The 10,683-nt window shown below is 39.2% G+C and overlaps 2 protein-coding genes across 2 annotated transcripts; both read right to left on the reverse strand.

Moving 5' to 3' along the window:
• Positions 1-63: 63 nt before the first annotated feature.
• LOC149017120 (protein NETWORKED 2D-like) lies at positions 64-5,868 on the reverse strand. Its single transcript, XM_089151446.1, has 2 exons — positions 5,062-5,868; positions 64-3,822 (listed from the first exon to the last, which is right to left on the reverse strand). Exons 1-2 carry the CDS (start codon positions 5,153-5,155, stop codon positions 518-520), a joined length of 3,399 nt encoding a protein of 1,132 aa, XP_089007572.1. The 5' UTR covers positions 5,156-5,868; the 3' UTR covers positions 64-517.
• Positions 5,869-6,061: 193 nt separating this feature from the next.
• LOC149017121 (uncharacterized) lies at positions 6,062-9,014 on the reverse strand. The gene is made up of 2 exons (XM_089151447.1): positions 7,636-9,014; positions 6,062-6,893 (listed from the first exon to the last, which is right to left on the reverse strand). The coding sequence occupies exons 1-2, from the start codon at positions 8,129-8,131 to the stop codon at positions 6,844-6,846; spliced, it is 546 nt and encodes a 181-aa protein (XP_089007573.1). The 5' UTR covers positions 8,132-9,014; the 3' UTR covers positions 6,062-6,843.
• Positions 9,015-10,683: the final 1,669 nt, after the last annotated feature.

Here is a 10,683-nt window from a genome sequence, read left to right on the forward strand (position 1 = left end):
GAAATCTTGAGACTCAAGTAACCAAACAGGCCCTTAGGCAATCTGCTATCAGAATCATGCTATAATTCTCATCATCTTGATTGATCTGAAAATGGAAAGCCAATGGATGGCAATCAAACTGGAAAACATTTCATTCTTGCCTTATCACTGTATTCTGCATCATGTGTGGTGCTGCTGCCAGTGGTTAGCTCGCATCGTATGAATTTCTTTTAAACAAAAGTTGTGGTTGTGGTATGCTTGGTATCTGCGACAGGTATATGTTCAGTGTGTTGGTAAATGCTCTAGAAATCTTCTTCTTAAAGCACTCATGTTAGACGCTTTTATCTGAGCTTGTTGTCAAGGTGCACCATTCATTTAGGTGATTGGTATTTCATGAACCGGAAATCAGGGGACAAAAAGAAAATTTTCTTTGTATTCAGTTTCTCGGAAGTTTCAGAACTGAGAAAAAGAAGAAAATCTATATCCTTCAAAAGGAAAATAAGAAGATGGAGTGAAGAAAGTAGTCAAATAAACCAATTTATGGAGGGAATTCAGCAGTCAGATCACTGTGTTGTTTCTGCAATGTTGGATTAATGCACCTGAAGAATGATGGCTTTTGCTTCTTGCTTTTGACACCAAAAATGAATGAACGCAAAGGAACTTTAGACCGGCTGCCTGCATGCTTCACTTGATGGGGATGATTCTGGTTTTTTAATCCTGACAACTTGAAATCCTCATTCAACTTTGAAAGAGTCTTTTCAATCTCATCCTGGAGTCCTCTCACATGGTCAACTCCTGCTTGCAATTCATCTGCAACTTTGTTATTCTCTTGTTGCATGTTCAGAACCTCCCCCTGGTATTTGGCTGCTTGATAACTAGTAAACTCCACCTCTTCAGTGTCAGAACCTGTATTTGAGACTCTTGAAATTTCTTCCTGTATCTCACATAAAGATGAGAATCTGTGCTGCAGTTCCTCTTTCAGCAGTGCATAGTTTTCCAGCCAGACTGTCAATTCTGTTTGGATCTCACTCAGGTGTTTGTATATTGGCCTGGCATCTGATTTTGGAGATCTATGAGTTGGAGTGTTGCCCTCCTGCTTCTTGCTATCCTTCAATTTTGAGATTTCAACTTGTAGATCCTGGATTGAACTTTGAAATTTCTGTATTTGATGGATTAACGTGCTGAATCTTAACCAGAACTCCAGGTTCTCCTCTAATAGCTCATCAATGTCTCTCCTGAGCTTCTCTTCAATGGATGAAACAGCCTGAGCTTCATCAACATGAATCACCTTGATTTCTTCTTCTTCTCTTAGTGGATTAGTTTCTGTTGCTACATTTGTAATAGTGTTGTCATTTGTTACTGCAACATCAATACTTTGATCATCTAACAAATTGATAACTGGATGCTGGTTTCCCTGTTTGTTTTTCAAATGTGTATCAGTGGCTTCCAGGTTTCCTTCAAAACTTGTCTGCAAAAAGCTTAGTTTCTGACGTAAAGATCGAATCTCGTCATCCTTAATAGCATTGGCACACTTAAGTTCCCTTAGTTGCACTATTGTTCCAGAGGTATTGTCTTGGTTTTTTTTCTCTATTTCAGAGAGCTTCTTCTTTGCAGTTTTATAATTCCGAAGAACTGCTGTGTACTCTCCCAATAAAACCTTTTCCCTATCCTCCAGTCCACTTAAGAACAACTTTTGCCAGTTTGGTTCATCTTCCTCTTCTTTTTCAATCGCTTTCTGCTCTGAGTTTTCATTGGGCATGTTATTTTGAGTTGCGAATGTATTATGCTTCACAACTTTGTCTAGTTGCCCTAAAGGCTCACAACTTTCAGAAATATCATCACTGGTGTTGCTTAACTTGGAAGGAATACCATCTTCATTTTGAGCACTGAGGTTAGGGCTCTGAACCTCTTCTTCAACAAAATGCAGTTCCTGAGAAAGATGACTGGGATCACAATTTCCCTGTGAGTCAGAAGTCAAGATATTCTCTTCACTTTCCAATGAATCCTTCTTCTCAACATTGTCCTGAAATGAAGCCAAGATTTCTTCCTTCCCTTCGGGCTTCACAAAATGCACCTTCTCAGAGAAGTAATTGAGGTTAAAATTTTCTTGAGAGGCTAGATAGAGACTATCTTCTTCTGTTTGGGATAGCTCCTGCTTCTCAGTGTTATCCTTAATTGAACCATATGTCTCAACATTTCCATTGGACTTTACAAAATGTGGTTTAGCTGAAAAGTCATTAAAGCTACTCTTCTCTTGGGGGTCAACCTTGATTATATCAGCATCTTCAATTGGGAATAGGTCCTCTTTCTTAGAATGCAATTCTTTACCAAAGTAATCTTGGTTGCCTATCCTCTGGAATTCAGCACTGACAATACTTTCATCAGACTTCTTAGAAAGATCATTTGGTTTATGATTCCCCTCAAAGCCAACCTTGAGAATGTCATCCTTCTGTTTCTGTGCTTCACCAAAAATGCCCAAATCTGCCAGAGGCGAACCTGGAGTATCAATCTCCTCGTCAGGCTTCACTGAGTGCAGTTTCTCGGAAAGGTAGTTGAGGTTACAGCGTGTTTCAGTAAAATGTGTTTGGAGGTTGTTGTTTTGATCCTCAACACTCTGGTGGAGATCCTGAATCCCAGATAACTTCTCATCCATTTTCCTTAGTTCGTCTGTCAGCTTGTCTGAACCTGTAACAGCAGTGGTCTTTTCTTCATCCAAGTTGCTTAGGTTTTCCTGAAGTTCATCAGTTTCTGATCTTAACCTTTTTATCAGAGCAGTCTGTGATGAGACTGCTGTCTCTAGATTGATGACTTTGTGTACAAGTTCGTCAATCTTTTCTGCCAGCTCTGTGACTGTGAGAAATGTATCCGAGTTCATGTCAAAGTGTTCCCTAATTTTCTCCTGTATGGATTCCGACTGGAGTCTTTCATGTTCCAGATTGACTTTCTGCTCCAAATTATATAAGCCTGAACTAGACTTCATGGCTTCTTTCTCGTCAGGTAGGTCTGACTGGTCCATCTGATCACTAATAAGCTCATTCTTGATTGTATGCAACTTCTCATGAGCATCTTCAATCCGCTGGTACTCCACCTTTGCATCTTTGGCTGATTGCTCTTGTTTACCCTGCAACTGCATCAAGGTTTCTTGGCATGATTTAAGAGCTGTGGCTGCCATTAGTGTTCGTGCTTCGTCATCATCAATTACCGTCGCCACACCGAATTCGTCTTGCAATGTGCAGACTTCCTCTTGCATTTCGCTGATCTGTTTCTCGATTTCCCAATATTTAGCAACCCCACCCTCAAATGAGCTCCTGACAAACTCCTTCTCAGTTTGTAGGGCCAAGATCCCTTTCTGAAGTTTATCGATCTCTTGGAGTGCTACAGCTGAACTCATCTTGGAAGTGGTAGTACTTTTAGAAGTAGATGAAGTACTTCTCTTGAGTTGCACTTTTTTGGTTGGTAACTTTGATTGGTCCTTTGCATCTTTCTTTCGAAAACTTTGGATTTTGGGGATATTGAGTTTTGGGGGTTTAGGCAAGACCTTGGGAATCTTATTTTCATTGGTCGGAGGAATATGCTTTCTTGGAGAACTGTCATCATCTTCATCATCATCAATTGCAAATTGAAATTGCTCTGGGAAAACATTAGCAATGGTGTTGTTGGCATTTTGGAGCTCTCCTGATATGTGGTCATACCTATCAGCAAGGGCTCGGTATGACTTATAAGATTCTTCCACAAAGTTAATGAGTTCAGGTCTTTTTCTATAGTACATTTCTGCTCTCCTAGCAAATGAGTCTCCATCCTCCTGGATGAGGTTAAGCATATAGTTGACCTTCTCCTCCATATCTACGAGAGTGAAAAAATCGTCATTTGGATTGTAAGAACATAAGAGATTGATGATATGAATTTGTGTCATCTACAAGCCACCATACTGGGATAAAGAAAGCTACAGTCCATTTAGAAGCATCACTGGTCTATTAAATAAAAAAAACCCACAAACCAAGCCAAACTCTTTTTACATGATTCTGCAAAGGCAAGGACCCACCATTTAGTTGGGGAAATGCTTGTTGTTGTTGTTGTAGTCCATTTAAAAGCAATGCTTCTTCAATTCCCCTTGAATCCAAAAATGCTCAGAATATGTTATGATGTGTTTATCTTGGACTGGTACAGGATTCACTACTATTTATTTCTTTCTTCCTGTACTCTATTCTCCATCTTTCCACCATCCCTAAGTGTGTGAGGGTGGGGAAAGAGAAGGTGATGTTTGTTGGGTAAAGGGTTTCAGGTGGAGTAGAACCTCCAGCATCATGGCTTTATAAACCGAGTGCTTAGGCATATAATGGCTAAGCAAAAGAAAGTAACTGAAGAATACTGGGAATTAGGCCTTGAGGATTCTGTCAAAGAACAGCATGCTTTATTCTCACCAATTAAAACAAAATATAAAACAAACTCTTACATGTAGAAATTGGATGGTTTCAAAATGGTGGAGTCCCACAAAACCATCACCAATGAAGAATACAGTTTTCAAAGGCTTCTTATATGCAAAACACATGTACTAAAGCGTCTCCAGTGAATAACAGTGCTTTATTTTTGTGTTTTTATAAGGAGTTCACTTATTAAGTTAGTTTCCATGTTGTTTTGTTATTAATGAGCCATCGGTAACCTCTGTTCTTCACCCAAGTCAATCATCTCAATGTAAGCTACAGATGGCCAATTTTTTATCCTTACAGTTGAAAATTTAGTTTCCACTGAATGTACTATGAAATCAATGTGCTCTGATATATAATTACTTCCATGAATCATCATCCAAATCGCTGCAGAATCCATATATCCAAATTAGCTACTATAAGGAACTAACATCAAAACAAGAGAAGATGAACAAATTAAGTATATTTGTGTTCAGCCTCAAGAACCCCAATTAACAGTTGAAGAAAAGAGGAGAGGATGATATTGATAGTAAACACCAAGCATTGCACCATACTTGCATCAACATTACAAGAAGGCTATTTATTCTCAACAAGATGAAATTTTCAGATGAGGTTTTATGAGTCAGGGGTAAAATTTCTGGGTAAATGATGAACACACCTTGAAGGTTCTGTTCGAGCCATTTCGACTGCTTGGTCCTGAGGTGGCTTGCCCACCACCAAGTACAGGCATTGCTTGCTGCTCTCTGCAACATCTCTTCTCGTCTGTCTGTGTCTCTCTAAAGTCCTTACAGAAGCTGAAGGACGGTTTCTGCATCTCCAGGAGGAAGAAGAAGAACAGAGGAAGGAAAGATTCTACAGAAAACCATCTGAAAATTTGGCTAACGATTGTAGGAATCCCCCAGAGATCACAACCCCTAAGAGGGAATCGTGGATGAGAGAAGAAGTCGCTCGCACTACATGGGGCACCGATCCTTCAAACATCACAAATAGAGAAGCCCACGTGGCATGTGTTGGTTCCGCAGAGTGGCTCGCTCTCAATGTAAACAGAGGGGAGCGCCTCCTTCTCATCTTCCATCTGACGGCCATTGCATAAAGCAGAAAATAAAATCTAGCAAAGCTTGCAGGGTCTGTAATTGCGGAAACCGTGGTTTCTGGGTTGCACTTTCTTTCTAATCACCATTTCAGAAAGTTAAATTATGGTGCTGACTTCCTTGCTGGGCTTCTTTCCACTGTCCATTAAATTCACTTTGGAGATGGAAAGAATTCAAAAAAAGCTGCTGCTACTTAACCCTTTTTTCTTAAATAATAATGATGAGTAAGGTAAAGATGACTTCCACTTACCATTTGATATTTTAGTGGAGAGGGAGAATCCCAATTGCTTTTATGAAAGTCTTCAAAGGGGCTTATTTCAAAGATTTCAAAGATGCTCCCTTTTGGGTTTGATACCAGACACTGTCATTTTGTATCGTCTTGTAGTGGGTGGTAGCCATGTGAGTGACGTGTGAATAGAGTTTTGCTGGTTCCTTTCTTTCAGGGTAATAAAGCCTAGAAAATGATTTTGTTGGTTCCTTTGTTTTATTGGGCAAGTTGGTCCGCTTTTGTCTTTTTAATCAATCATCACTAGCAGGCTCTAGGGTCAGTAGCAGGCTCTAGGGTCAGGAATGAGCCAATTCTGATCAGGATCAGCTGGAATTGGTTGCATCATCAGTGGGAATGCGTTAAAATTGGTCAGACTTTCCCTCGGGCCTGAAAACACCAATCGTATCTCTTTCAACTTTGAATGGAAGAAATCTGGATCAGGTTCAGCAATGAAAATTCACATTCAGTTCTAATCGAGGGGACTTCTTTACTGTTATGGATTTTAATCCATTCTGTTTGTCCAACAGAAGGTCAGGAGAAGGATAGAGGGGTCTGTGTGTTGTGTGATGTCTCACTCTCTCTGGTGTGAGCATGTCCTTCAATAAAGCGGAACAATGGACAAGATTTCATGACCAACCAAAAGAAAGAAGACAAACGAAAAAGAAGTAAATATATCTGTATTATTTACAAGAGGTGGTAACTAAAGCATAAAAATGCTTTCCCAAATGTACATCCGCTTGCTATTTACATTGAAAGAATATATATATATATATATATATATATAAAGAAGGCTTCAAACACCAGAAGCAACCCCCTCTTCTACCCAAAAAGAATTTCATCCCCATTTTCTCCCCTGAATTAGTTCCTACTCCTGGAAGGGTAACGTTACAAGCAACCAAAGAGAACTTTAATGATAAAAAAAACAAACTAGAACAAGTAGTAGTGCATTTTTTGCTGCCTTCATATTGGATTTGTCACAAGGTTCCTCAGGGTTTTGTTGGTTGTATCATCATCACCTCCAAGTCAAGTTATTGCAGAAGAAACACAGTTTCAAGGCCAGCAACCAACAAAATTGTGATTCTCAGTTGTTTTGAAGAGAAGAAAGCCATTCTTCTATGACCTTCTTGCTTTCTGCATATCACAATCAAACGCAGAAAATAGTAAGCAATGACCATCCAAAAAAAAACAACTTAGTTTATTAATTGGCAATAATTGCAAATTGATCGTGTGAAATCAAGCATCATATAGCTGCTGATTAGCTATTAAATATGACTGAGCCAGAAATAAAACAAAACAATTGTACTAACATTCCTAAGCAAAAAGAATCTAACAACCACTTGTGTAACTAAAAAATACCATACCAATACAAACATCATGTGAATGTTTGAAAACTAAGTTCACTTAAAAGATTAGAGGCCTAAATCAAATATTTATATATATTTGCAATCTGACAAAGACTGCATTCTTGATCTTGAAATGGAGCTCTGTTAATCAGTGAATTTACAAGAAAACAAGAATGAGCATAAAAACTGCTAAAGCTCTTCCCAAGAAGAGCAATGGGAGATGGATAGTGAATAGAAGTACAGAACAGCTGAAACTTTTGGAAACTCTAAACGTTTCCGATGGACATATAAAAAATTACTAGACAGGCTAGTTCTTTTAATATTCCCAAAAACAAAAAATATATCACTAATGCATCACAAACAAAGAACCAAACAAAGAACTTAATAGGCTTGAAACTTCAAAGGATGTATCTTAGCAGAAACTAGAAGAAAGTGCATCACAAAGTGAAAATCTCCACATCAAGAAGAGGGAATATTAAGAATTAGGAGGGAGAAAGAAGAAAATAAATGTTAGGAAAGAAATAACGTACCTAGAAAATGGCTTGCAGTATTGGGGAGATTCCCGATGGCACCCAGGAACTGGTTATTGGGGTTGTTGAGCTCCACCAGCTCTCTGCGACCACGGCCATAGCATGGAACCAGTACGGCAAAACTGTTCTCCGCCTCATCGTCACTCAGGAATTCAGGGGCATGAGGCTCCAACCACCCAATCGACCAATCGGAGTCATCTGATTCAGATCCAGACAAACACCCACAATCGGATGGAACCAGCACCACATCATATTGCTTGTCAATTCTTCGCTCTTCTCTGCTGTGCCATTTCCGCTTAATCCTTCTCTGCGTTGGGTCCATCTTACTCCGCGTCACTGAAGCATATTTTACAGAATCGGATTCTCGCACATCCAGTCCCAATTCAGATGGAGAATTCAAAGCAGAACTAGAGGAGACTGTTGCTTCGCGATCTTTTCCGCTCCACAGCCACCAAGATAATCGTGGGAAAGCCAAGGCCATTTTCCACGGAAGCATGTAGGATCCCGAAGCAAACAAAAAATAACAATTGGTTAACCGATAAGACCAAAGGATTAATTTTCCGAGTGAGAAGATGGCAATAATTTAGCGTGTCCGATAATTGAGACCAGCAACAGAGGAAAGTTGTGGAGTTTCTGCTGATTTCAGAAACCACCAAAATAGGAATGAGTGATTAATCAGCCAACAAACTGATAAGATATGATCTGAGTAAAAGACAGAGCTAAATCCAGTAAGAAAAATATAATCAGAGAGAAGCAAATGAAAGAAAAATGTAAAAACTTTTTTTCACATTAAATCCATGGAACCCACCCTTCTCTTTTGGATAAAAACAAGTTTACGCTGAATAGCTGGAAGAACTCGAAAGATTAAACCGAACTGAAGTGAGAAAAACTCAAAACTCCAACTTCAATAAATATCAGAAAAAATCAAAGGAATTTTGCAAAACCATCAAACACAGACAAACTCAAACCCAAACCCAAACTCAGACGATTGGAAGTCTGGAACAACAAAAATTCCCGACGGAGTCATTATGGGGTCTTTTTCTCCACAAATCAACTCAATTTTCACATCCGATAAGGAAAACCCTCGAAATTGGCTTTTTCTTCAAAAAAAATGAAATTTGAAAATCAAACATGAGGATCCGACCGAGTATTTGAGTCCCTTCAGTCCAAATTAAATCAAGAACACTTAGACGATGTTCTCCTCAAATCAGAAGAAGAAAAATGCCCTAATTTTGATTTTGTAAAGAAAGATATCAAAAAACATAAAATATAAGCATGGTCGAAGGAAGATCTCTTCGACCACTCTTTCTCGCTCCCACTACTCAAGTACTCATACCCGGCCTCCTCCAACCTTTTCTCGTCAATTGGGAAATCACTTTCACAACGCTGCCTCCCTCATTATTTATAGAATTTTGTAAGGGGAATACATAAGAGACACTCATTCCAACGGCTAATATCGAACCGACCGTCGGATTGGTATATATGCTCTCTATGTGAAATCTCTGCTACGTAAGAGTTCGTGGCTGCCACCCGTCGTTAAAGATTAGGGCCTAAGGGGTTGCTTTTGCTGACGTGGGTACACAGGATCCAATCATTGCGTGTATATGCGGTGAAATAAGAAGTCACGTGCGCAGGAGAGTCCAGTTTCATCAGCATCGTCCTAGTGGCTGAAACGTAGGATTCACATCGTCTGTAATTTCCTTCCTGCAATTTCCATCAAAGATTGTGCCATGTGGCATTAAATAATCGTTCGATCACCCAATTCAAACTAAATCTGATTTTTATTTAAACCCACCCACCCATATTTTCTCCTTCTCCTCTCTCTTCCTAAAATACACAATACACAATTTTTTTCAAAAAAAAAAAGGACTATTATATATGAATTATTCAAACAAAAATATCCACCGGGTCTTGGGTCTGGTGGCTGGTATAGGTTTGTGCTTTTGTTATATTTTTTTATTTTATTTATCTCACAATAGGGGGTGAGTGAAGTCATTCCTAGTTGTTAACAAAATGAACTCCACTAGATCCCCAATAGACTTCCTCATAAAATATGGTGAAGAGATGTGAGGAGCATAGATCTCTATTCAATACTTGGAGATCTTAAGGTCCAATGAAATTTGTTAAATTTCCAAAATAGATTATAGATCTAAATCGTATTTTGAAATTTTATCTTACTTATAGTAACTAAGTTTTCATTTCAAATAATGATGTTCTACAATATGATTTTGAATATGATTGAGTGAACCTTGAATCATCACTTTCTCTTTGTGAACAGATTACTAAACTAGTGGATGGAATGAGGAATCAACCATGGGCAATCTTTGGTTATAATTGTGGTTTTTGGGGCATTTGCATTCACAAAGAAGCTGGCTGCTGGCAGCGCCGGATGCCGGGATGGCAAGTTGTCTCTTGGCTGGGAGCGTGCGTAGAGGCAACTAGGCAAGTGCAGCCTGCAGGCACTGAACCCCACGGCGCACATGCAAGCAGCAGAAGGATGACCGGACCCACGCCACACCTGCATGCAGACACGGCTCTGCTGTAGCCAAATCATAGATTCCGGCATGGAGATCAAAAAGATTCTATTTCTACCAAACGTGTCCACTTGTCTTTCGTTTCTTCTGAATGGTCAAACAGAATCAACCATTAAAATCTCAGAGCTTCAGAGTCTCTACCATCCACTCGATCCTCCGTATGAAGCCGTGTCGTCTTTTGGAGAAGTTGTTAACCACATGCTTGAGAGTCTTCTCGTGGATAAGATTAACGATAAACACGTGCCCGTACCGTAGTGCTATAATTTAACTATACAAGAAGAAACTATAGTTATCTACGTGCACACTATTTACTTTTAAACAGAGGAATGATAGAGATTACCATGAGGAGATGCTTTTATTTATTTATTTATTATTATTTTGTATTCTTTTTATAATTGGGCTTATCTGACACATCCACGCATCGTGTGAAATGGGCTGATTGCATATGAAAGAAAAAGAAAATGGGTTAACTCGGCCTGGTTTCATTTGGGTTAACATGTACACGTAAACATAT

Source organism: Hakea prostrata, chromosome 4 (assembly GCF_041222555.1).
Source record: "Hakea prostrata isolate BN-2017 chromosome 4, UWA_Hpros_2, whole genome shotgun sequence".
Taxonomy (NCBI): domain Eukaryota; kingdom Viridiplantae; phylum Streptophyta; class Magnoliopsida; order Proteales; family Proteaceae; genus Hakea; species Hakea prostrata.

What these genes read in the sequence shown, in the direction of transcription:
- LOC149017120 (XM_089151446.1), bottom strand. Translation starts at nt 5,155, where the DNA reads ATGTTGCAGAGAGCAGCAAGCAATGCCTGTACTTGGTGGTGGGCAAGC. An exon ending in GCTCGAACAGAACCTTCAAG is followed by an intron (nt 3,823 to 5,061) that starts GTGTGTTCATCA and finishes TCACTCTCGTAG; the next exon opens with ATATGGAGGAGAAGGTCAAC.
- LOC149017121 (XM_089151447.1), bottom strand. Translation starts at nt 8,131, where the DNA reads ATGCTTCCGTGGAAAATGGCCTTGGCTTTCCCACGATTATCTTGGTGG. An exon ending in TACTGCAAGCCATTTTCTAG is followed by an intron (nt 6,894 to 7,635) that starts GTACGTTATTTC and finishes TGTGATATGCAG; the next exon opens with AAAGCAAGAAGGTCATAGAA.